General features: G+C 41.1%; 2 protein-coding genes across 6 annotated transcripts in view; one reads left to right on the top strand and one right to left on the bottom strand.

The window, feature by feature from the left end:
- Umad1 (UBAP1-MVB12-associated (UMA) domain containing 1) overlaps window positions 1–27,091 on the bottom strand; it is a 236,768-nt gene that overhangs the window by 198,215 nt on the left and 11,462 nt on the right. For 3 of the 4 annotated variants that reach the window (XM_085683631.2, XM_048448946.3, XM_048448947.3), the window contains exon 2: window positions 20,004–20,103. The exons of the other annotated variant lie outside the window; for it this stretch is intronic. In XM_085683631.2, coding sequence (XP_085539757.2) covers window positions 20,004–20,103 — 100 coding nt within the window. The remainder of the gene's footprint in view (window positions 1–20,003; window positions 20,104–27,091) is intronic. 4 annotated transcript variants of the gene reach the window in all.
- Window positions 498–26,960, top strand: LOC146889717 (uncharacterized). 2 transcript variants are annotated; one of them, XR_014999862.2, is made up of 4 exons: window positions 498–583; window positions 798–865; window positions 20,935–21,120; window positions 26,710–26,960. XR_014999862.2 is itself a non-coding variant. In XM_085683630.2 (3 exons), exons 1-3 carry the CDS (start codon window positions 561–563, stop codon window positions 26,873–26,875), a joined length of 375 nt encoding a protein of 124 aa, XP_085539756.2. In that variant the 5' UTR covers window positions 504–560; the 3' UTR covers window positions 26,876–26,960. The 2 variants fall into 2 exon arrangements, 1 of the variants encoding a protein (XP_085539756.2); XM_085683630.2 differs by lacking the exon at window positions 798–865 and having other exon boundaries at window positions 504–583.

Raw genomic sequence — 27,091 nt, 5'->3', positions numbered from 1 at the left:
ATAAATAACAGTTAAAGTTCACATTGAATCAGACGAGCAGAGCCAGCAACTAGCCAACTGGGACAGCCACAGAGCAACAAGCAATGTGGATAGAGAAGATGAACAGGAAGGAAAGGGTAGGGACTAGAATTTGAGTTTCCTTTTGGTTCCCACCCTGAGACGAGGGAAGAAATATGTCTCTTGTGGTATCTCTGGCCAAAAGGTAGGATGAGCTACTTGCTACTCGACTTCTCTGAGATTGCAGGTTTTTACCCTAGTCTTTGATTTCTGAGTCTTAATTGATAAATAGAATGATAGAGACCTAACTTAAAACTACATATTGTGGCTGTGGAAGAGCAGGCACCACGGGACCCAACGCCCCAGCAGGTCATGGCCCGAGCAGCCAGGGGAGTACACACTGTGGGGCCACAGGGCTGCAGGAGGTACTTAGAATACCAGTGTATTCATGTGCAGCTGCTAAGCTGATGAAAAAATCATTTAAAATGTTTGTTTTCTGCAGTAAACCGCGACCACTTCTACCAGTGACCTTTGAAATCTCCAGAAGGATAACAGAGGCAACAATGTTGATTCCACCTGAATTGTGGTAAGGCCATTAAGCTGACAAACATCACCCAAAGATCAGTTTCGGGATTGCAAACTGCTCAGGACAACTTCAAAACTGCTAGTGGAGATGGTCCGGCCTCAGAAACTACTCTAGTCAGGACTTCAGACACACCCTGGATTTCCCACTACACAAAGACTGGACAACAAATGTTATAGTTGTTCACAGGACTTGACAATTATCTCAATTTCCTCAGGGTTTTTTACAGATGCCATTATCTCCAGACAACAGAGAGCAGTTTAGAGAACATTCCCAAGAGGCAAGGTAGGCAAGTTTTGGTTGTTCAACGGATTATATATAGATGTTTATCATTTAGGTGGGTTAGTTGCAAGTTGTTATTAGCCATGGTCTGGGGAAAAATAAACAAAGGAGATTGAATTCGGGGATCTCTTTCTGAAAAGAAAAAGGGAGTTATAGTATAGAAATGATATGGGAAAGGATAGATTATTGAATCCACCTTTAAACTAAAAAGCGACTACTAGTATTACATTTTATATTAGTATGGATTATTATATATTGATACAAATTTAAGGTTAATTTTGTTATATTGTATATATGTTTATACTATCATTTAAGGTATTAGACCTATGTAGTTATTTGTTTATAATAATAAAACCTGCAGTCATATTAGGTATATTTTCAAGGTTAAACAGAGATAGATATATTTTAGATAGATAGGTAGTCTTCAAACATTTAGGAGACCTACAGAAAATGGCATTTGAGATGCCATAATTATATAGATTAATATAGATTAATATAAATGGGTTAATTTAAGTTCTAAGAGTCAAGCCTAAGCTAAAGTTCAAATTTTCAAAATTAATAATAAGTCTCTGGGTCATACTTGCAGGCTGACAGTCCAACAATAGTCTGACAAGAAAGCTTGCTACACAAAGTAGGGACAGATTCAACAGGATGTTTAGTAAAGATATCACTGAGCAGAGAAACCCCATTCTTCCCACTGTGCTTGCAGACTGAGAACCTGACTTTGCTTTCAGCTCGAAGTTTCCTTGGGGTTCTACTCTTCTGCTTCTTTGTCTGCACTATGTCCTTTTCAGTTGGCACGAGTTAAAATGGACACCAACATCTGACCTCTCCAGATTATCCACAAAGATGGCAAGAGGACGATGTATGAATCTTTCTGAGAGCAATTGGTGAGTATTCACAACTGAACAGATTTCTTATATTCTTACCCCAAAATTGAGTCTAAAATCTCACTTAACAAATTGTATTTAAAGGAACTCAATGTATAATCATTCACACATACTTCATATAAAATATTTGAGAATACACATTAAAAAGTAAGGAAATGAAAGCTCACTTCAAACATCTAAAAGCAAAATTTCTTAATGGCACACTAAGTTACAAAATATATTAACACAAACAGAATATATTAAACAGTATTTTTAAAAGACATGCATTTTTTCTCAATTAATTTTATTTATTTATTTTATATCCCAACTACAGTTTCCCCTCCCTCCTTTCCTCACATTCCATCACCTCCCTTCTGTCCCTCAATCCACTCTTCCTCCATCTCTTTTCAGAAAGGAGAAGGCCTCCCATGAACAAATCATGGCATATCAAGTTGCAGTAAGACTAAGCACCTCCCTTATATTAAGACTGGGTAAGGCAAACCAGTATTAGGAGTAGGGTCCCAAAGGCAGCCAATGTCAGGAGTCCTGCAGGTAGACCAAATACACAACTGTCACATATATGTAGATGGCCTAGGCTAGTCCTTTGCGGGCTCCCTGGTTAATAGTTCAGATTCTGTGAGCTCCTATGAGCCCAGGTTAGTTGATTCTGTGGGTTTTCTTGTGATATCTTTGACCTCTCTGGCTCCTACAATCTTTTCTCCCTCTGGTTAAGGTTCTACTATCTTTACTTCCCACCTTTCCTCTTAGCTCCCCCCAACTCCTTCTCCTAATTAAGAAATTCTAAAGAGTAATCTATTATAACTAGCTGTACTTATACACAAGCATACACACATACACACACACTGTGTATTTGATATTGCTTGATAACTTTCATTTAAACAACCTATTAACAGCATAACACCTTAATGTTTATGCCTATTATATCTGCTGAAACCAAGTTATACAACAGGTTAAGCAGAGTAAACTCAATACTTATTGTTTATACAATAAAGTTTTATGGATTGTGGTGGTTTGAAAGAAAATGCCCCCAAAGAGAGTGGCACTATTAGGAGGTGTGGCCTTGTTGGAGGAAGTGTGTCACTGTGGGGTTGGGCTTTGAGGTCATTTTTTTAAGCTTGACTCAGTGACAGTCAACCTCCTTCCTGTTGCCTGCCCATCAAGATGGACTCTCAGAGCTCCAGCTCCACATCTACCTGTACACCACCTCTCCCCACCATGGTCATAATGGACTGAACCTCTGAAATGGTAAGCAAACAACCCCAATTAAATGTTTTCTTAATAAGAGTTGCCATGGTTATGGTGTCTCTTCGCAGCAATAAAACCCTACGACAAGGCTGCTGAAACACAATAGTTAGGAAAGTATGTTACTGTTTTAATAACAGAGTCTACTTCTATTTTTGAAGTCCAGCCTACAAAGGACAAAAACAATGATAAGTCTTAAAAGATTTCCTTTAAATGCTTCAGGTTATGAAGCATTGCTGCTTTTGTTAATATATTAATCGCCTGACTTGCCCCAGCATATCCAAAATGATAAAGGCTAAATACTAAACATGTGAGTGACTGAATATAGAGTCACTGCAACTTGGTTAGCTAATGTATAAACAACTTATTGCACACATGTGTATACATCATACACACAGGGACACACACACATGACACACATATGCATGCATACAAACACACACACAACTAAAGCTGAGCAATCCATTTGGTCTTTCTCAGTCTCTATGAAGCTTATTCAACATTATCTGGTAAAACAAGGATGAAAGGCAGGGTTGTGAAGCACAAAGAAAAGATTCATTTTATTCCTAATTCCCACTTGAATCTACATATAATGTTAAGTTATGGACAGCTAAGGAGAAGCTGTTGTTTCTGAATATGTAATTGCTATTGAGATGATAATGGCATGGATGTAGCAGTAGAACCATGATCCAAATTTGAATACGGTCCTAATGAAGGAGACTAGGAGAAGAATGAGGAGGGAAACACAACAGTGTCAGCAATGGACCTTAATGAAGCTAATTACTTTCAGTACCTTTGTAATTTGGGAGAAACTGCATAAAAAAGTGACAACCAAAGGATCAAAAGCAGGACCTTTGCAAACTAAACATGCTTGAAACATGACATCACTGTCTAGGCAACAAGGCACTGTGGAAAGCAGCCTCTGTGTTTAGGTTTTAAGGATCACATTGCAAAATAACTACATTACACGATCTGGCTAGGCAAGTCAGTTTCCTTAGAAAGCATCTTTATATTTCAAGTTAATGACATTTGTGATTAGAAAAGGAATTTAAATGCCCAAAGGTATCTTAGCTGATTATTTAAAAGCATTAGATATTAACAGTAAGAATAGTTTTAAGGCAAAATTAAACTAAATTTTGGATCAGAGAAAACAAAAGAGATTTGGTTTTTTTAAGTTCTAAAATATCTAATTTTTAAGTATAAGATAGATATTATTTAATAAGTGATGAAATCATTTACATACTTATATGCTAAATCAATTCATTTTAAAAATTTCACCGAAGCAATCTAAGAGCATATGGCATTCCTGCTGCCAAGCAGAGCATACGTTAAACATGTTTAAAAGATTTAACCAAGGTAATGGCAATGACGATGGTGTGAGGAATTGAAAGCAAGACCCTGCTTCCAGGGAAGTCACTCAAGTCAAATAAAACAATCATAAACTATTTTTTCAAGTGTCTTAGTTATTATAATGTGGTGGCAACAATTCGTTCTCCAGTAGTACGGCAGGTGCCACAGAGTTTACCACAGTTAACAGTGTTTGCTGTGCAGACTAGAATATACAGGGCTATAAAAACATATTTTTGCCTCTTTATCTCAACTTCTCAAATATATTCACAAATGACAATTTTACCAATCAAAGAATGCTAATGCGATTTTTTATTTACATTATATTTAGTTTTACATTTATAATCAGAAAAAAAAAAACCTCATCAATACAATTTACTGTTTTTAAGGACCAACTTCAAAGATAAGGGAACAGGAATATGAGCCTGATACTCAGAAAGATTTACTGTCATCCCCTGGGCCACTGTTAGATCTGCACCAGCACTGCAGGAACATGTACTGTACTGGATTTATTTAGAACCTATGTAAGTCAAGATGCCCCCCCCCAATATCAACACCAGCAGACAGGGTGTAGGCTAGTTATGAGCACTGACAGGCTAACTTGAAACCAGCTCTGTCACTCACCCACTGTGCAATCCTAACACCGCAGAGTTCTTAGCACAGATATGGAAATGGGTTCATGTTCCTAATCGTCGTGATCTGCTAGTGTGTCTCTGGGTGGCATATTTGAAACTATCTAACAAAAACCTGACATATATTGTTGACAGGGTGAGTGGTTATGGTTTGCATCCCTTTTTGAATTATTGAGCTACTCAAGTTCCCAAGTCCCTCTATAGTTCCTGAACTTGTCCTCTTCTCTAACCGGCAAACCTGGGCTAGGCTAACACAATCAGCTTCACTAACGCCATCTAGCTTTTCCTCAAACCTAGTAATGAATAATCTTTTAGAAATGCTTTTTTTTCTCTCAAAAGACATTCTGCATTTTGTCCAGTCTATGGATTTCACCCACTTTCACTGTATTTCTCTCTCTAAAATCAGTCAATATACACTAAGCATAGGATAGTTGGTATGATTAGAATGAGTTCCCCCAAAGATCATATGTTGGAAATTTAATTCCTAATGGAACTATGTTAGGAGATGGACCCTGCTATGAGAAGATCAGTGCATGATGCCCTCATGAATGTGTTGATGCCTTTAGTGTGGGAGTGAGCTAATTATTGTAGGCTTTTCATATACTAGTGTGTGGCTTTCTTGAATCCCTTTGGCCTTCATGATGCTTGGTATTGACTGTCAATCTGATGGGACCTGCAATCAGTCAACTTGTAGACATAGCAATAAAGGATTATTCAGATTCAGTTATCATCTGTTCATACCTATGAGCGATTAATAATCAAGTTAAATGAGGTGTGAAGATCCACCCTAAAAGTGGGCAGCACCACTCTCTAGGTTTGGGTCCTGGAGTGCATAAAACGAGAAAGTGGGCTAAGCCATCAGCGTTGTTCATGCTCTGCTTTTTGACTATGGGTGCAGTGGAACTAGCTGCCTCCTTCCACTCCATCTTCTGTGGTTTCCCTGCCCTGAAGGACTCTACACTCAAACTGTGAGCCAAAGTACCTTTCAACCTCAGGCTGTTTGTATCCAGAATCTATCATCTTGCACAAAAATCAACTGCAGCTGTATTAAAAACATTAATATAAAACCTGAAGCACTGAAAGTTCTAGAAGAAAACATAGGGAGAACTCTACAGGACAGGGGAAGTCGAAAAGAATCAGAACAACATAGGCTACTGTGACAACCTTTGTTTGCCTGGCGGAACTTGAAAGGAATATCCTATTGTTGAAAACAGCACGTGTTTTGGTCATGGGACTTGGAGAAATTAAGTTGGTACAAACCTGGAGCAAAGAATGATACAAGAAACAAGAGCTTTTCCTCTGTGGCTAGAATAGTGAAGTTTAGAAGTGGGCGGAAAAGCAACCACTATCACATATACACAAGGTGGCTTGTCACTCAGCATTTTTACAAAAAACAACAGAGGACATGCATAGTCATGAGTGGACAGGAAACCCAGTTGTCTGGCCTCCCGGCTAGGATTTTCTCACTGTGTTCCACAGTCTACCCATAAAGTATCAACTCAAAAATGAGACGTAATAAAATAGATAACACTAAAATCATGCTAAACATAATTCCTTCTTTGAAAGTTAGTTCAAGAAGCACAGGCACTCCGAGTTCTGAAGAGGGCACAGATGACTGTATCATAAATGCAAAGAGATACCTAATGGGAGTCTAAATACAAGACAGCCTGCAGTTACCACACTGATATCAGCTAATGCCATGATTCCAAAGCCAAACTATGAATAACTCTTCCTATAAAATCTAGGGTTTTCAATCACAAAAAAAATAATAAAAGTGTGGGATGATTGGATCTTTATATAATCCCTTCCTGACTTTGAGACAGCTTATATAAATTTTAACTATATTTCTGTATACCTTTCCTTTCTTACTGAATTTCAGTAACAATTTCAGTCTGATGTTTACAATTCATGAACCACTTCTTTTTTGTTGCTTTTTAATTAATTAATTACTTTTTTAAAAAAGAAAACAAACCATCTCTTTTCTTTATACATACCAATCCAAGTTCCCACTCCCTCCCTTCTTCCCATTCCTTCCACACACCTCCCACCCCACCCCCATCCAATTCTCAGAGAGGGTAAGGCACATTGCTTTGTGGAAAGTCCAAGGCCCTCCTCATTGTATCTAGGCTGAGCAAGGTATCCATCGAAAGAGAGCAGGTTCCCAAAAAGTCAGTACATGCAGTAGGGATAAATCCTGGTCCCACTGCCAGTGGCCCCTCAGTCTGCCCCAACCACGCAAATGTCAAACACATTGGTCCTATGCTTGTTCCCTCCCAGTCTGGCTGGTTGGCGAGCTCCCATTAGCTCAGGTAGACTGTTTCAGTGGGTGGACCCATCATGCACCAACCACCTCTTATTGTAATAATTCATAAAAGAAGACACGAGAGGACCGAAGTGGAACAGGGGATAGAGATGATGAAAAATAACTAGGAGAAATGGCTACATTGAAGTCTATGAAAGGCAGGAAAGGAGCATGGAAGAGTGCAAACCCGCTAAGGCGGCTTTAGGGAGCAGGTGTCAGAGATGTAAGGAGGACTTGCCAGGAAATAACCAGGAAGACCTCCAGCCACAGATGCTTGGGTACACTGGAGGGGAGCTGACTGACAGACAGGAGTAAATACAGGCAAACACCCTCTTGTCCTACAAATGCTCCCAATTAGCATAATCATATTTCTTAAAGACCAGTAGCAAGAAGGTCCCATAAAACAGGGACCAAAGTCACTAGGAGCCAGTAGGGCAGAGAGAGGTCACAGTGAAGTAATGGTCAGGTGCTACCTAGCACAGAGACCTGGAGCAGGATACTCAGTGCAGCAAAGAACAAAGCACAGACAGACAGGACCACTAGACAAGCAGACACTCAAAACAACTATTTTAGAAATACTGAATCTTTGGGAATTGTGAAAAAATAATCTGGGAAAGTCTCTTCCAAATAAGGATGGTAAGTGAAGTAGTACGCCTTCTTATGCCCAAAGCTTAGGACACACAAAATGTCACGTAGATACCAAAGTGGCTCTCTGAACAAAACAAAAACTGTCACAGAAATACTTCCAATTTAAGGCTCTTCAGCTTCAGTTTCCCCTAAGATTCCATGCACAAAATTCATCTTTCTGTAAGTTTTCAAGGCCCTAGGCTTCACAGTTTGGAAGAAAGTATATAATATGCAAATGTATATATATCATATATATATGAGTGTGTGTGTGCATGTATTTTATATAGTTTAGACTCCATTCCACCTCACAGGCTGCCTCTAGGATACTGAATATATTATTAAATGCTATTAACTAAACAGCTGTAGAGATTTAAGTATGAGTTTTACTTGTATGGGTTTTCTCTTATTCTATATTTGAGTCGGTGTTTTTCCTCCCCTTTATGAACTGAGTATTTTTGTCTTCCAAAAATGTGTCTGTTGGAATTTTAACCCCCAAAGTGAGGGTATTAGCGGAGCTATTGGGGATACTTAGCTATTGGGGTTGTAGTCTTCAGAAATGGAAGCAGAGCCTGACCCTTCACACATAGAGAAGGGAGAAGGCATTCTGTAGATTGCCCCTCACTAGTCAGCATCACCTTCCCAGCTGAGAAATAAATCTCTGTTCTAAGTGTCCGGTCTACAGTACTCCACTATTGGAACACGAAGACCATCCAAGGGCAATAGGAGGTCACCTATAAGTGTGCACCTTGAAAAGTACCCCAATGTGTACATGGAAGTTTCTGTCCCACCTGGTCCTGCAGTCATTCAGTCCCAAAGTCCCACGGAGTCTTATATTAATTATAAACTGTTTGGCCTATTAACTCAGGCTTATTATTAACTAGCTCTTACAACTTAAACTAACCTATAATCCTTATCTATATCTAGCCATGTGCTTGGTACCTTACTCTGTGCAGCATTCTCATCTTGCTTCCTCTGCATATGGGTAGTCACTGCAGACTGAGCCTTTCTTCTTCCCAGAATTCTAGTCTGGTTGCCCCTCCTATACTAACGGCTTATTAGTAAGTAAAATATCACAAGGGAAAAATACTTTATTACTGTTTCCTTTCACTTTACCTTACCTTGGGAATTTATTTTTAACAATAAATTGCTAGATATGATCTATGAATAAACAAAACCTTCATTTCCAGGACTTAAATCTGCAGTTCAGAGTCCAGGACAGAGATTTTCCCATCTTCTCATGTACTCAAGTAATGGTTACTGAACACCTAACATTTGAAAAGCATTTTACGACTACTAAGATCCAGTGGTTCCCCAGAGGGTCTACAATTAGGAAACATGCCAGCCTCCTTGCAATCCAGCTGTGGGGCTAAACGTGATGAGCCCACAGGAATTTAAAACTAAACCATTTTCAAATTGGCCTTAGAGGCTGGAGCATCTCAACCATAGACCACCCTAAGGGTCAATCCTCCAGCAGTGTCTCAGGTGAAACTTTCCAGTCCTCTTTACTACAGCCTGGTGCCACTATTTTTAAACAGTTGAAGGATTTTACTATTTTAATACAAGTATAAACTAAACAACTCTGTACTTCTAATTCATAAGTTCTTATAGAACTCTAAGCCTAAGCTATGCGTGATTAAAACACAAATATAGTTAACTTTCAAATCAAAAGTAAGAAAAATTAATCAGAGAGACCCCGAAGCTGATTCTAGACAGGCATGGTAGCTCATGCCTGTGATTGCAGTACTTACTAATGCAAAACAGGAGAAGACTACAAGTCCAGGGCAAGGCTGGATACAGAGCGGGACTGTCTCAAAAAAAACTAAGCAAGCCTAAGGAGATGGTTTGGTCAGTAAGGAGCTTATCTCTTAAGCATGAGGACCTGAGTTCGAGACCCAGAACCGATATTAAGAAAGTGAGGTATGGTGGTGTATACGTATAAGCCTAGGCAGCACCAGGAGGACAGAGACAGGAAGACCCTTGGAGCTCACTGCGCAGTCTAAACTACTTGGGGTATCCCAAATCGAGAGGCCCAACCCTGCTCCCCATAAAAGGTGGATGGTAGACAACTTGAAGCCGTCCTCTGTTCTCCACACACAGATGCATAAACATACACACCAAATGAACCTTTATTATTTATATTACCTTATTAAAAACAAAAAAATGGGCATGGTGGAAGGAAGCAGCAGAAGGAAGTGAGCAAGTATATATGGGGGAGAGATGGGAGAGAAAGAAGCAAGCAAATATGTCGTGGAGAGATGGGAGAGGAAGAGAAATCTCGTGGTCGATGCACTATGAGGAGAAGCAGAACTGGAGGAACACCCGATGTGAGCGCTCTTCCAGGTCACCTGAGACCTTGGCGATGTGTAGGCCCCTAATGTGGCCAAGAGCCATGTCTGGATCCACGGTCCTGGGGCAGCCTAGGTTTGCATTGTTGTCAGTGGCCCATACTTCCACCGAAGGTTATGAGAATGTCTGGGATCTGTACTGCACCCGGAAGCCATGTTGATGTCCAAGGGCAGCCCTGAGCTGGCTCCACCCCCAATAAGCCACCACATCATGGTGATACCAGAGGAGATATGGGCTTGGGAGAGTTGGCACGCACTGCATGAATTTAGGGGAGCCAGTCCTGCCCCTCGCATGGGCAGCACAAGAGACTTGGTCCTGGTGCTGTGGTTGTGGGAGAACTGGCACTACAGGAGTGGTGTGGGACAGCCAGCCCCGCCCCGTGCTGGGGAAGTGCCGGAGAGCTGGCCACAATGGCATGGGTGTGAGTGAGCTGGCCTTGCCCCTCGCCTCCATGGCATTGAGGATGAAGGAGAGCTGGCCCAGCAGGCATGCACATGTGAAAGTTTGTTCCACCCCTCACCTGGTCAGAGCAGGAGCAGGCCTGATAGTGTAGATGCAGGAATGCTGGCAGGCTGACCAACTCAACTGGGCCCACACACAGATCCAGGGCTCTGAGTGGACCCACCCCAACATCTTCCCCATCATGGGGCTGATTTCAATTGTACACTCTAACAATCAGATGAGTAATCCCCAGCAAAGGACTCTAATCCAAGACCTTCTCACAGAGAAGACCTCATCCCACTCCTGAGGTACCCTGAGAAGCGTCAGCATTTCCATCCAGGCACACTTTCGATCTCATCAAACAGGAGCCCTTTAAGGTGCCGAAGAGCTCCGAGTCGCACTTAAACTGGGGGTGCTTACCCAGAACACTGGGTGTGTGTGAGGTACCAGATGATAAACATGCATGCCGCTTACACCTGGACACTTCGGAATGGAGAGCGCTCTACACTAAAATACCCACACCTGTATCTCACATTGACGAAAAATCCACAGGACCATAAGGTAACACCGGCAAAACAAACAAACAAACAAACACAACAGCCAAAATCCTTCTTAGTGGTCCTAGCAGATACATGGTTGTTTCACACAAAAAAAATAACAGGGAAGACATTTTGAAGGCTATGGTAAAATGAAGGCACAATAACTTTTCCAATCAGATTTTATGTTGGCCTTTTAAGTCTCCTAACAAGAAGACATAAGATAAGTTACTTTAAGGAAAACCTTCAAAATGAATAACTATGTTTCACAGGTCTTTTAGAAATGATGTAATGCTGTGAATTGCCGGGAAGAAAGAGTGATGTCACAGCAGTATCTCTCTGTCTCTCTCTGTCTCTGTCTCTCTGTCGCTGTCTCTCTGTCTCTGTCTCTGTCTCTCTCTCTCTCTCTCTCTCTCTCTCTCTCTGTGCGTTCATGCATGCACAGGCACACATGCACTACACTCTCTGGCACATCAAAAGGGCCAGATGATACGAAGTTCACCGAAAGGGACATTCTTTGTGAAGATTTTAAAAGACCGTCCTAGGAAAATGTACCAAGATGGGAATGCACATTGGTGCTGGTGCAGAGAGAGGGTGTTCAGTGAACTCGCTTATGTCATGGCTGGGTCCACTTCATGTAGTCAAAGGCCCAGAAAAAAAAAATCAATAAATCAGAGACCAGTTTTAGGCCAGTCTTATCAGATCTGTAATGGAATGTCCAAAATGAGCAGTCCTTAAAAGGGCTTGGGATGTCACTCCTAAGTCTGGGCCGACAGACCCTACTGTGGAACTAGTAAGGATAAACCAGTTGGTGAGGGACCATGACCCCATTCTCAAAATATATATGATACATATATATCAGAATAGTATTTTAAAAATCTTTATAGAGTGCCTTACTCGGCCTGAATTTGTGAGTCATTTGCTCTGTGTGAGTGAGAGCTCCTGGCGACAAATGAGGTCACAGACTTCAGACAGCTGACACCAGTTACCAGTCAGGTGGCGGGGAGGAAACACACTTCCCATGATGACGTGGAACCTAAACTTGCAGATCCCACATAGCTTTGTAACTGCCTTCAGTGTACTTCAGTGTACATGTCACAAATGGTACTGTGTACATGTCACAGTGTACATGTCACAGCAGGTACTGACTGACTTTATTTTTTTATTATTTATTTTTTTATTTATTAAAAATTTCCACTTCCTCCCCGCCTCCCTTTTCCCTCCCCCTCCCACCTCCCCCTCCCTCTCTAGTACCAAGAGCAGTCAGGGTTCCCTGCCCCCTGGGAAGTTCAAGGTCCTCCCCCCTCCATCCAGGTCTATAAAGGTGAATATTCAAACAAACCACGCTCCCACAATAAAAAAAAAAACTGATTGTTTTAAAAAAGAAATCTACCTAAGTTAGTGAGGAAGCCCACATGTCTGTAATTCTAATATGTGGGAGGTGCAGGCAGGAAACTATCAGTTTAAGGCCAGCCTGGGCAACCTAGTAAGTTCTAGACTAACCTCAGCTACATAGCAAAACTGTCTCTCTTCTCTCTCTCTCACACACACACATCCTGTTTCAACAACAACAAAAAATCCATGATCTTGACTATAAGAGTGAATCTCAGGCTGGCAAGATGTCTCAGTGGGAGAAGGCACTTGCTGCCAAGCATGGTGACCTAAGTTCAGTTCTTGGGACCAACCCCCACAAGTGCTCCTTTACCTCCCCATACACACCATGGCGTGTGCATGCTCACATACAGACATACACGCATACATATGTGCATAAATGTAATGAAATTTTTATGAAAGAGACTGAGTGTCACCAACTTCGGGTAAAATCCAACTATTAGTTTATTACACGGCTAGTGCCCTGTATAAAGGCCAATGGTTCATACCAATCTTTCATACTCTTGCCTTTTAAATCTATAAAATATAATGTACAAAATGCTGTTGAAAAACAATGAAAATTAAACATTACAGAAGTCAGATGTAGAAAAAAGGGGGGGCTGTAGAGATGGCTCAGCGGTTAAGAGCACTGATTGTTCTTCCAGAGGTCCTGAGTTCAATTCCCAGCAACCACATGGTGGCTCACAACCACCTGTGATAAAATCTGATTAAAAAAAGAAAAAAAAAGAAAAGGAAAATAAAAAACCTAAAGACGACATATTAATACCAAAATAAGATACAAAAGATGCCATATCTATGTAGAACAAAAATGACTGTTGATGGTCCTTGCAGAGGTACACATACTCAGAACAGAATTTCTTCAGTCTGGTACAAGAGGGTCAGATTCTGTTGGCAGAAACTGAATGTGTTAGAGCAGTGACTGCCAAGGACTGTGAAGAGCCCGAATATTTCTGCTCTGAGACAAAACACTCCGGATGTTTTAGACAGAAAAGTGACAAAAAAGGGCATGGCCGAAAAACATACAGTAGGGGAAAAAAAAACCAAAAAAGTTAATTGCACAGCATCTGATTTACAATCACTGCAGTCTAGAAAGAGCCAGAGGGACTGAAGTTAGCAGATGTTAATTCCTCCACACCTTTCTTACCTGATGGAGCATAACTATTGTATGTTATACATCAAACCTCAGAATTGATTGAGCCTTAGAATCCCACATGATATAAACTGTGGTGAAGAAAATGTTGTCAATAAATAAACAAACTGCTTTCCTGGAAGAGAGCAACGGTGTTTCTCTCCACTGGCAAACCAAGCCCAAATCTTTCTTAGAAATGTTCTGATACGATGCAGACAAATAAATTTCCAATTATGTATCAATGCTACCCCACAAGTATAGGACACCAAAGAGTCTGCTATTTAAGTTAATTTTTGTTCAGTAAAATGACTCAGTGAGTGCTGTCAAAGTCAAAAGCACGTATTGAAATTTTCTTAAACTATAATATAAAACTGTCACATTAAACAAAATTATGTAATCAATGGTTCTAATTTTAAATTTTAATTAATGTTCAATTTATTTTAATGCGTACATTATAAAACAGGATATAAAATCATGACCACAACACAAATATCTGAAGAAAAGTATGTGCATGAGCAATACTGGCCTCTGGCAGTGGCTTCCTGTAGAGCCATTTGCCCCTCACTGTGCCTGCCTAAGAGTGGCCTATATAGTGTTGCTGCTTTTCTAGAGTCAACAGAAAAGTTTAGGACGAAATGCACGAAATCCCGAGTCTTGCTTGTCCTAGAACTGTGAGAAGATCACACTACTCGGTATCGACAGCGCAATGCCTCTCCCTGACTTCAGGAAGGGGCACACAAGGCGAACTTGAGAAATACCATTCGTATCACACTAGCTCCTGCTAGTGTCTCAGCCAAACAGCGGGCCCATCTCATCAGATTGCAGTGATGGCCTCCAGGATCAGTGTATTCTCTAAGTGCTGCCTTCATGGGAAGGGTCAGAAACACAGACGAGGGAGAGAGAGTCCTAACTTACATTTAAGTCAACCAAGTCCACTGAGTCCCAGAATGGCTTCTCTATGACTGTGTAAAACACAAAGGTTAGCTCTGCCTCTCTGTGTAGCTGGCATCTTTCCCTTATTCTCTACAATCAATCCTCTCTTGCTCTAAACATTCCATCCATTACACACAGCTCCACATTTTTAAATGGGAAAATAAGAACTTCCATTACATAATGAAGCTAAGTGAAAAATCCTTGTACACTTGTTTTAGAATTTAAAGACCAAGAATAAAAAAAATAGAGAGATCATTATGTTAAATTAAATGTATTTGAATTTTTCTGGATATCATTATATAAGGACAAGATTAAATTTCTTCTTAAACCCATGAATGTATGTTTTAAGATCAGTGCCTTCATTTGGTAAGACAGGCTTTAGAATAGGAAGCCCGTGCTGAAAGCTGATTTAGTTTCTGCTACTATAATTAACGGCTTCAGCTCAGCATAGAGTCAAAGTTACTCACTATCCCCATTCTTGGAGTGTAAATCTTCACCGTGCACAGCTAGTGTAATGGTTGTTCTGTCTCTTTAAGAGACAAGCCACGCCTACTCCCTCCCCAATCCGCTTCGGCCTGAGCTCAGTCTCTTTTCCATCTTCCTCTTGGAGAGGCAGCTTCGCTTCTGCCTCTCTCCCCACTTCTCCACTTCCCTTCTTCTGTCTCTTTCTCCCCCCTCTCCTCTCTCTCTCTCTCTCTCTCTCTGCCTCCCCTTCTCCCTTCCCCCTCCATAACCCCTTGAATAAATATTCAACCTCACTCTGCATGTCCTGTCTATCCATGTCTCTGTCTCCTGCCCACCCATGTGTCTCCCTGCCTGGGACCAGCCACTGCTTAGCCTGGGACTGGCTGCTCCCAGGGCCCTCTGTCTGCCGCTACATGGCCCACTACCACCATTTGGGACCTACAGCATTTCTGCTGCCTACCGCCGCCAGGGATCTTGCAGCATTTTTTAAAAAATCATAAAAGCTAGGTTTTCATTTTCAAAAATAGAGAAAACAGAGGTGAGAGACTATCTTTTTGTTTTGGTTTGTTTTGGTTTGGTTTGGTGGGTTTTTTTTTTTTTTTTTTTTTTTTTTGGTTTTTCAAGACAGTTTCTCTGTAGCTTTGGGGCTTGTCCTGGGCTTATTCTATTGACCAGGCTGGCCTTGAAGTCACAGAGATCCTCCTGCCTCTGCCTCCTGAGTGCTGGGATTAAAGGCGTGTGCCACCACTGCCCAGCGAGAGATTACATTTTAAAGTCCCTAACTAAAAATACAGTGGTCATACTTTAAGTATTTTAAGTTAATTACAGAACGAGGAATGTAATCAGAAAGAACCTTAAAAACAACTGATTACTTTCTAAAATCTGATTTAATGCTTAAGCTATGTAAAAGAGGGAAACTAAGACACATATTTTCATTACCAATACTTAAAGAAGAAACCCAAGCTACTATGAACTACTACAACAGTTTTAAATGCCGCTTTATCAAACAAGTAGCTTGATGGAAACTAAGAGTCCTGGTGCTCTACAAGTATATATATAAACTTGTAACCCAATTCCTCTCATCTCCACAATAGTTTGCCCAATTACATTCTGCCAGCTCCAAAATTATATCCAATATTTGGTAAAAAAAATATTAGTGCAGCAACAACAGTAATCTACATTATTTCCTTTCATTTCATATCCTATGATTTCGTCACTTCTGTTTTCCCTATAACATAATAAGCTAATACAGGCTTTAGTCCTGGTTTTGGATAGAATTATGTGCCAACATCTACACAACACCCTTTCCTAATTTAAAATAACTACAAGGTTGCACATTACACAAGTAGATTTGTAATCAACTTAAAGATAATGTGTTAAAAGCACAATTAAATGTGTCATAACAGAAGAAGGCCTGGTAATTATAAACAGTGCTGTGTTTGCTGGCTTTTTAAACAGTAGTACAGAACTGTGAAAAATCGCCACCCAGTGATGCAAATGAAAACTGCAATTTGTTTTTGTGTAAAATGAGCACCCTGGGAGGATTACTTCAACTTCATTACCGAATGAACTCTGGCCATCTTATGTAAATACAAACTGGCTACTCAAGGGAAAGGGTGTTTTCTACTGGCTCTACCCCCCCCCCTTTATTCTCATTCTGCACACTCCTCAGTCTATAGAGGCCAAGCTGTAAGAATCTTAGGAACAGGGCTTTCCATAAATGTGAGCAACTGATTGTATATGAATACTCCAGATACTCTCATTATCAAGGGCTTTGGTTCTGCCTGGAATCCAGATTTCAAGCCAGCATTAAGCAGGAATACAGGAAGAGGTGTTCTCCAGTGAGAAAAAGAGAAGGGACTGCAATTTATTGTGCCCTTCTTAGAAGCCGGTTATAAGGGTCAGTAAGAAGATAATCTAACCAATTCTGAACAGACTATTTTGTCAGGAAATTATTTCCTTATACTTTTATCATTCCTAAGACAGAAGATAAGAAAACAAAACCTGTAATATATCTACTTCAGACAACAATTTTAAAATCGTATGTAGATATATACTAAACGGTTTGTTTTCTGTTTGTTTGTTTTGTGCCCCCCCACAGGATGTGTGTGTGTGTGTGTGTGTGTGTGTGTGTGTGTGTGTGTGTGTGTGTAAATATATATAGCCCTGGCTGTCCTGAAACTTGCTCTAAAGACCAGAATGGCGGATGACCACAAACTCAGAGATCCACCTGTCTTTGCCTCCGGAGTGCTGGGATTAGAGGTGTGCACCATTACAGCCGGTTATACTGAATGGCTTTAATGAAAATGTACCCCTGCATTCATGTACTTGAACACTTGCTCCCAAGCAGGTGGTACTGTCTGGGGAAGTTATGGAAGTTTAGGACTTGGTGCCTTGCTGGAAGAAGTGTGTGTGTGTGTGTGTGTGTGTGTGTGTGTGTGTGTGTGTGTGTGTGTGTGAGACAGCCTCACCTGACTCCTAGTTCCCTCTCCTTGCTTCCTGTGTAGGACTGGAAAGTTGAGATGTGATCCCTCGACTTCCCGTTCTGCCTCTGGCCACCCTGCTTTCCCTGCTGCTATGAACTTTGTTCTCTGAAACCATAGCTGAAATAAACTCTCGTCTGAGCTGCTTTGGCTGTGGTGCTTTATCACCGCAACAGAAAGGTGACTAGTACATATTCCAGAACACACGGGTGCGGAACCACCCGTGCTAACAACCAACTCACTAAACTATCCCCCGTGCACCACTTAACTACCTTTCAAAGTACCTCCATGTGGCATGCTCTGAGACTAAAGCAGGTGCCAGAGGGACAGGACAAAAAAGGGCAGTTTTCCAGAAGAAACAAGCTCTAAAGTTTGCCACTGTATATTTATACAGCAGTCCTACAACAGATAATACAACAGTCCTAATAACTGTCAGGACTGGCATCAAGCAAGTCAGTTAAATCCTTGAATGCCGACAGGTGTAACTGAGGCCGTGGTGAAGACGTGGACCGCTCTCCCCACCTCTACAATGCGCACAGAGCAGCCTCACTATCTACTTACTGGGCCTCACTGTTAACAGTGCACCACACTTCATACGCCTCTTGTTTCATTATCAACTAAAGAAATTTAAGTTCAAAATTTCAGATGCTGACAGTGCAGCATTTAAAAACTGCAAGAGTACAGAGATTAAAAGACAGGCTCTGGGATCAGATTACCTAGGCTAACTCCAGTTTTCTTAGACAAGGAGAAGAACCTGGAACACTGAGTTCTCTGTGTCCAGTGACAGCACCAACTCACAGGTTATTCTAAGTATTTTGTGCACATTAATTTAATTCCACACCAGTCCCATAGGGCGAATACTGATAACAAGCTCATGACACCCAAGATTGCTAAACAGCTTCCTAAAGCTAGAAACACTAACAAGTTTTGAAGCTGGGATGTCAATTCAAAGGCTCCAGCTGTAGAGGCAGCATTCTTACTTGTACTTAAATGTAAACCTGGGCACTGCCCCTGAGGAAGAAGTAAGATGATGTGACAGAAGAAAAGAGAAACGAGGCAGGAAACGAGAGCATAGAAATGATATGGGTTACAGCATGAAACTTCTGGAGAGCTAAGTAAGTCCACAGAACACCAGGTATACATTTTTTTCTTTTTTTTTTTCTTTTTGCAAGAAAATTAGTGAAGCTGGAAGCTTTGCATCTAAAACCAAACAGAGTTCACCAGACACAAATCTCAGCTGACAGTTCCTGAGAGACAAGGAGGCCTTGGAACTCTGGTCTTGTTGGGACATATGAACTAGGTGTAATACCAACTACACTGCATATTTTCCTGTTTTTGTAGGATTATGATAGAAGTGATTCCTCTTCATAAGGCTCAAACAGAAACATGCAGTCCTGGGAATATCAATCATCTCAGTCTAAGATGATCCTGGGAAGGCTTGCTCAAAACACAGCATGTGAGCCTTTGAGAAAATTAGAGTGTGGCTAGAGCAGACAGAACAGCTGGTACCGAGCATATTAGAGTAATTAAGTCTTGGAAATTCCCTCATGAAATAGCAAATCTGGAAGCCTATAAGACTTCAGAGTCTCAATCAGAAATGCTTTAAACTCCCGTCTTCCTTAGACTAGGCAAGGCAGCCCACAGCAAATGAACTTTATCTGCTGAGGCAGGAGACTTGCAAAGTAGACACCTACCAGAGAAGCTGCAAAACAACCAATGAAACATCTGATGGAGGTTACAGAGATCGCATAAAAGCAGAGCCACTGCCCATGGACAGACCTCCATGCTGGAGGCTGAAGAGGTAGATGGTAAAAAGATATATGAAAACTCTACACACTGTATGTGACCTCACACACACTAGTGTGCCACTGTCATGTTCTTGAAGTAAGTACACGGGGACAAAGAGAAAAATGCCATTTCTAATTGTGAATAGACAAAAACTGAGCAAAGTTCTCCACATGTATCTGAAGTTAATAGAGATGTTTTCTTTACAAAAGGTAAGAAATAGAAAACCTGACTTAGTTGGAATAAATTCCTGAGAGAAGAATAAATTACCAAACTCCAGAAGACAACAGTCTCCAAGAGGCCTGAGGGTTTTCTGAAGTTTTGCTGTATGCAGATTCAGGAGGTGAGAGGAAAGGCAAGGAGCACCTGCAGCTTCCAGGAGACAGAGCCTGGCTTGCTGGCTGGCAAAGGCACTTAACTCCTGACAGTAAAGGAAAGGTCAGAGAAGCAGTCTGATCCACAGTGCTTTCTAAATTACACACACAACTTATTCTGAAATTTGAAAACATAGTTTAGAAATCAATCATATAATTTCAAAACTAGTTTTTAAAAGCATTCATCTAATTAGGACTTTGTTTCTTAAAGACTCACCTAAGAGGACAAATCCATCTGCTTCTGGCTCCGATACGGAGGGCTTTTTGGATTCTGGAGGCTTTCGGAAGAAGTGGAACATAGCCGCTACTGTTGCTATCTGAAACAGACATTCTGTATGAGGTCAACTTAAATGGGACAAAGCTCCTGTCCTTCTTAGTAAAGAGCCTGTCATAGAGGTGGCACAATAACAACTCTGAGGTAGTCTACTGCCAGACTTAAAGCCATCAAACTTTCTCTAGATATTAGAAGAAAAAGGTACGAATCAAGATATATCTGTTTAGAGTCGAGAATCTCTGTCTTGAGAGTTCACAGTGCAATCACCATCCCTTTCTAAGGATGCAAAAAACATGTAGGAAAACACTCTACTTTCCTGAATATATCTTTATATACCACCCGAATCTAAAGAATTTCACAAACCACAGAATAAATATTAGTTTGAAGGGAGGAAAAAAAAGACTTGTCTAGACTACTTCACTGCCACACTTAACTGAAGCCACATAAAGCCAAGGCCACTTAAAAAGCGGGAAAGACGATGCTGCAGACACCTTCTCCCCTGGTTACCTGCTTCAGGAACTGTGCTGTACCCATTATAAACAGAAAAACCACTGCCAACCCCAAACTCCAGTCTAGACAGATCTTTGTATCAGGCCTTCTTCTGGACCACCAACCAGCTCCCAAATGATGACTTATTAGTTAGGAATGTGTGGCCTTAGCTTCGGCCCATTTCTTGCTGTTTCTCTTCATCTGTTTCTCCTCAGGGCTTCCTACCTTTCTTTCCTCCTGTGTATCTTACTCACTGCTTCTTGTGTCTGACTGAAGGCTGCTCGGCTTCTGGCCCCAGCTGTGCCGCTCCCTTTCTTCCTTATTCTCTCCTCCTTCTCTCTTGTTCTTCCTCCTAACTATTCTCTCTTCTGTTCTGCCACCACAGCTCAGAAGCTGACGACACCGCTACAGCAGCACTGAATTCATATTTTTGGGGAAACCAACTGTCAACAACCTACAATTCTGGAACAATCATTCCTAAGAGAAAAGTTAGAAGGACTTGTAAACAGCACGGTGGTCCCAGTGCTGCTTCTGATGTACACGTGATGGCGGCCATTGTAACAATGTCTAGGTGAGGTCCTGCGCAGACTCCAGGCTCTTTCCCTGCTCTATTGTTTTCAGTAATTTAAATATTATCTATAATAAGCAAATTTTACCATTGTAAAAGGGAAAATATCAAATTTACTCTTAAAAATCTGTTATTTGTGTAACATGTGGGCTGGCTTGTTGGGGTATCTGTTCCCGCCCAGTACCCCACAACGGGCAAGTCCCAAAGAAAATCAACCACACAGAGATCTCTATAAGTTACAAAGCTGACTGGCCCATTAGGTTAGGCTTCTTGTTAACTCTTATAACTTATGTTACCCCATTATCCTTATCTACATTAGCCACATGGCTCCGTACTTTTCTCAGCTGGGCAAGTTACATGCTGCCTCTTCGGTGGTCTGCGCAGGAGTGCCAGAGGGAGCTTCCTGCTTCCCAAAATACTCCCAGTCTCTTTGCTCCACCCCTACTTCCTGTCTGGCTTTCCTGCCTATACTGCCTGCCTGGCCAATCAGCGTTTTATTAAAATACATGATTGACAGAGTACAGATAATTCTCCCACACCATTTTTGCTAGCAGTGATACTTTTACTTTTCCTGAGCTAAGCTAGAATTGAGTCCTCCTAATAGGCAAACGTGGGATTTCAGGGGTACATTCACATTCTCAAGCCACAGACCGGAAGAAGAAACCTGCAAATCACATGCTACACTTCAATAAAGCTATGAATATTGATAGCATATTTGGGTATTATATAAACATTTTAGTTCACAATTATTAGAAAACCATCTCAAAGTTTTAAACCAATTTGTGTTAATCTCTATGTGAAAAACAACACACTTCTATAAGTATTCAATACAACCAAAACATGAAGGACAGTGTACTCACTTCTAATGATAGACACTGACCACATTCAGCAGGTATGCCAGATGCTGGCCATGACAAATCTCAGGGCTCTCAAGTGGGGGTATGGTAGAGTGCATAATACAATTATTTTCTTCTTACTAATTCAAGAATTTCTTTTTAAGTAATATCACCCACAATAAGAATAAACATTAAGAAAACATAGATTTCTCAGGCTTATTATCTTTTTAATTTCATTAGACTCCTAGTTAATGTAACTATACTACAAGTGAAATTACTGCATGACTGAAATACAGCAGCAACCACTTTATGCTAGAAGATATATATGTATATTTATAAACACATTTTCTTCTTTAAGCTTGTGCCAAAATTTAAAAAACATGTAAATTTCATACTTCTGAAAAACTAAAATCCTAAACAATGTGTAATCCTCTTCTTCTGTAAGGATACATTATGAAGTGCATAATTATGGAAATAAAATACAAATGTAGATAAAAGTTTACTAATTTCTACTGAGAAGTACCAAAATAGTATAGGGCTGTGCTCCAAGCTTTTTGCAGTTTTAATCTTAGATTAAGAATGCTTTAAACAGCACAAATCACTTCCAAAAGATCACTACAGACTACAAAAGCCTGGAAGACTGCTCCTTAGGCCATGTGATGGGTAGAGAATCAATTCAGATGGAACAAAAAGGAAAGACTTTTGTAAAAGGATCAGTGTGAACAAGGGTGTTCATAGGACATCAGAGGAATTACTCTCACTAGAGTCACTATGTAACATGATAGAGGGCCTGCTTGTTGGGGTTTCTGTCCTGCCTGGTCTCTGTTCTCCCACCAGGTCCCACAGCTATTTAGCCCCAAAGAAAATCACACAGAAGGTCTACATTAGGTTATAAACTGATTGGCCCATTGGCTCAGGCTTCTTACTAACTCTTATAACTTATATTAGCCCATTATTCTTATCTATGTTAGCCACATGGCTAAATATAACAACTAGACTAAGAAAGGAAAGACCTGGGAGAAGGGGTACTGAAATAATATGGAATATAGCTCAATGACTCTCATTGTACAAAATGCAGCTAAAGAAGACTCGGGAAAAAATGAATGACACATCCAGCAATAGAGAAAAGAGAGCAATTAAGCTGAGTAAGAAAAGTAGGAAAGGACTTTTAAAGAGAAGATAAACAGTATAAAGAAGACGTCATAATGAGATCCCCTTATTACTTTGTATGCTAACCTAAAAAATTCATAACAAAAAGAAGAAAACAAATTGTTTTTCAATATGATTTTAAGGCATACTAGAAATTTAAATGTCATGAAAAACTTAATTTTTAGGCAGGTGGGAGAGCTAGCCCTGAGGTCAGAAGGGCAGAAGAGCTGTCCCAGCCTGCAAACAGCTGCAAGACTTGTGGCCGCACAACAGACAGCGCCATTGGCGAGCCAGCCCTGATACTGTGAGCATGGAAGAGCTGTCTCCATTACTCACTCACATGTGGTGGCATGAGAGGGAGAGACATGCCTTCCCCCCACACCCATCAACACCTGAGGCAGGTGGGAGACCCAACCCTGAGAACATGAGGGCAGGAGAACTGGCCCCTCCCCCTGCTCTTGGTGGCAAGGGGTGAACATACCGGGGCAATGCAGAAGACCTCATCCTGGTGCTGAGGACAAGGGAGAGTGGGTAGGCTGACCAACCCTGCAATACCCAGACCCAGAACCAGGATGATGGGTTGGCCAACCCCAGTGTCCACCCGATCTGTGATCTGCTGGAGCATGTGAAAGGACCAGTCCTGCAGACCCAAAGCTGCAGGACTTCCACAACACAGGACATCAGCAGGATAACCAAGAGGAGTTCCAATGATGGCCCAGCATCGATAGTGTAGCAGAAGCCAGAGGCCTCCAACCAGACCAATGACTCTTTACAATCAACAGTTGCTAGTAAGGATACATGGACAAAAGGGTTTACTGCGTGACTCACTGTGTCACACTACGACTTCCATGACAGGAGCCCCCCCCCCTTGTTTTTTCTGTTCTTTTCTCTTTTTCCTCTTAAATTTCATGGAGGGGGGGGGGTGTGCTGCAAGGGCAGAATGGTAAAAGGCAGACACACAGGGATAGGAAAATGAATGGAATTGAGAAACATGATATGAAACACACAAAGAATAAATAAAGCTTAAAAAAGAAAACAAATAAGCCAAAAACCTACTTTTTATAAGGAAGCAACTAGTTCAATTTTGTAAAATATTACATTGCTTGACTGAATATTATGCATACTGGAGCTGTCCTCAGATGATAACTTTAATGGAAACTTTTAATAGTCTAAATCTAATCAACAAAGAGACATTTCTGAAAGACTTTAGCTGTTCTACGTCATCCCTGAGGACTGTCTACTGTGGCTGTTTTGGCTACTCTGTAAATCTGCTGCAGTAAGAGACACCCTGTAGAGAGCTGAGAGACAAATAACCCTGTTAATCAACATGATTCTGATAAAATGCAATTGTTGCCCTGCTATTAGTGGCCATAGAAAACTCCTTATTTGACCGCAAAGCTATGTTGTCTCTGGTTTTCTGGTAGTCGGCTGCAGTAACTCACTATGTCCTCCTTCAGTTCAGTAGTCTTGGCAGGTTTTATATTCGTAAGAGGCATGAATTCTTTCAAAAATTCCTTCTTAAGTACCAGTTAATTCACCAATTTGGATTTCCCAAAAAGTTGCCTCCTATTCTTCATTCTACTTAATATTTTTGTTTTGTGGCTTTTAAAATATTAGTTGAATGAGCAAAAGATAAAGATATTTGACAAAACAAACAAGGAAAGGCATTTCAGGCCACATCACGGATAAACTACACAAAAAACAAGAAAACTATTAAACCACAATGGTAAAATAAATGTATTTTCTACTTCTTTGACTTATACTCACAGTACTAATACATAAATAAACTAAGTAACTAAATATTACATCTAGCAGGGTTTATTTACAGTATGGCAGGGAGGCACACGACATGGAAAACATACAGAAATCAGAGGACAGCTTGCAGGAATCAGCTTCCTCCCTCTACCATGTGGCCCTCAAGGAAGAAATTCAGGCAGTCAACATTGGCAATAAGAGTCTTTACATGTTTTTTGTTGTTTAAAACTATAGATCCCAACCCTACAGTCTCACTCAGTTGAAGCAAACTGAAACAAAAATTGCCTTTTTTTTTTTTTCATGAATGAAATTGGGGCAAGAAGGGGAGGAGGAAGAAGAGAAGGCAAAATGTTATCCAAGAGCATCATTTACCACTAACTTATGTTTTGTGAGCCTTTGCTTTGAGCTACACCTGCTGGGTTATGATGGAAAGTGCATTTTTTAGTTTTGGTAGAAAAGTCAAAAAGGAGGAGTCACAAACCAAGCAGAACTAAACGGTAACATGCTATTGCTAGAGGCGCCAGACACGATGGCTGTAGAAAAGGGAAATCAAGCAGGAACTAGGCTAGAAGCTTGCATCCTGCAGGCTAACTCTCACAGTACCCAGAGCTGCTTTGCGGGCCACTAGGGAAGGAAACCATCAACAGTCTAACCCACATGTGAACATTGTGAGTTACAAACCAACCTGCCAGGCCAAGTGTACCCAATGTTCCATCAGTCGCTATAGGGGTTCCCAACCTCTTTCTGATTGGAATTAAGGAACATGCCATAGGGTTGATATTCCGGCCTGGACCTGAAACTCTGCTCACAAGTTCATGGCTGTGGAAGCAATAGGCCCTAAGGAGAAAACTGACAGTTAAGCTCAATCAACTTGACATCAAATGAATTCTAAATGCACACGGTTATACCCAAAGATAATTGCTGCACTCAGTTTTGGTCATAAAAGCTTCTGTTTGCAAGAGGTACGGCTAACACAGAGACTCATACTTGAAAAGTGCCAGTAATAACACAGCTCTAAAGACGAAACCTGTATCAGCTCCACCAAGGCTCAGGTAACATCGTAGAAGACGGGAGTGGAAAGAGCTGAAGGGTAGGAAGAGGTGCTATGCAATGCTGACCTCTGGAAATGGTGCAGCCATTGACCCTCCAGGGTGGTTACCTGCGAGACCTGCCTGCAGATGATGGGGCCAAGCAACATTCCTCATGGGTGGGAAAGAGCTCATGAGTTCACTCCCCCTCAGGAACTATGGCCAAATAACGATAGCTGCGGAAAAAGAGTACTTTCTTCAGTGGCGCCCGAACTCTCAGAAGTTACCCCCAATCCCTGCTGGAAACAAATCAATGGGTCACAACAAGCAAGACACGAAAAGTGGGGGGAGGCCTGTTCTGAAGGGCTCAGCAGGAGTGTGCAGAGAGGAGAAATGGAATAGTGCCAATGGCAAAAATGACCCAAATCCACTATATATGAGTACCAAACCATCAAAGAGTAAATGCCTTTAAAGTTTCCAAACTACTGACTGTGCCTGGGCTCTCACACACCCCTTAAACTTCTCAAAGAATCATCAGCTACACCCACCTCTTACGTGTATAAAGATAGCCGCTGAAAACTTTAAAAGACATTGCAAATAATTCATGTGTTGAAATAAAACCTTCTATAACCCATTAAGATATATTCAATGAAACCTAAACAGTGTGTTTTCAGACCCATTCTCAACCATTTAAAATCCTTGAGAGCATAGCTGCTCGTAGAGCAATTGTCTGGAGCCCCCGATGCTGCCCCAGGGCTCCTCTGTTCCGTGTCCTGCCCTAACTCGGAAAAGGCTAACCTTTTCTTTCTTTTATCTCTTTACAGACACTGGCTAAACACAAGCAAGATTTCCCTGGCATTTGGGAGTTTTCATTCTTCCTCTGAAGGTCTGTTCTTGTTCTCGTGCCTCACTGTGGCTAGCTGGCCTCCACTGCAAAAAGCATGGAGCTTCCTCTTACTGATCCTCTCTCCTGGTATAGCTGCAGATTGATAGCGGGTCTGATCTGTTGCTTTTCTCTCAAAAAATCATAAATATGTCCTTGATCTTCAAAATAAAGAAATAAACAAATAAATAAAAATGCTTTCGCTTTCCTAACAGCAGGAAACTTTTCATTGTTCTTTCTTTCTCTTTGGTTTCTTTCCCCTTCTGGCCAGGAGTAGCTTGAAAACAGCCTCAGATCGTACTAGAGGAGCCTCAACAGCACAT

This window comes from Myodes glareolus, chromosome 25, assembly GCF_982192425.1.
Source record: "Myodes glareolus chromosome 25, mMyoGla1.1, whole genome shotgun sequence".
Taxonomy (NCBI): Eukaryota; Metazoa; Chordata; class Mammalia; order Rodentia; family Cricetidae; genus Myodes; species Myodes glareolus.
The sequence above is the reverse complement of the archived record's forward strand: the minus strand, read 5'-3'. Positions and strand labels throughout refer to the sequence as shown.

Bases quoted from the DNA above. Each gene is read 5' to 3' on its own strand.
- LOC146889717 (XM_085683630.2), top strand. From the start codon at position 561: ATGTTGATTCCACCTGAATTGTG. The intron at 584-20,934 runs GTAAGGCCATTA...CTGCCACCACAG, and splicing joins TTGATTCCACCTGAATTGTG to CTCAGAAGCTGACGACACCG. The intron at 21,121-26,709 runs GTGAGGTCCTGC...ATCTCTTTACAG, and splicing joins GCCATTGTAACAATGTCTAG to ACACTGGCTAAACACAAGCA.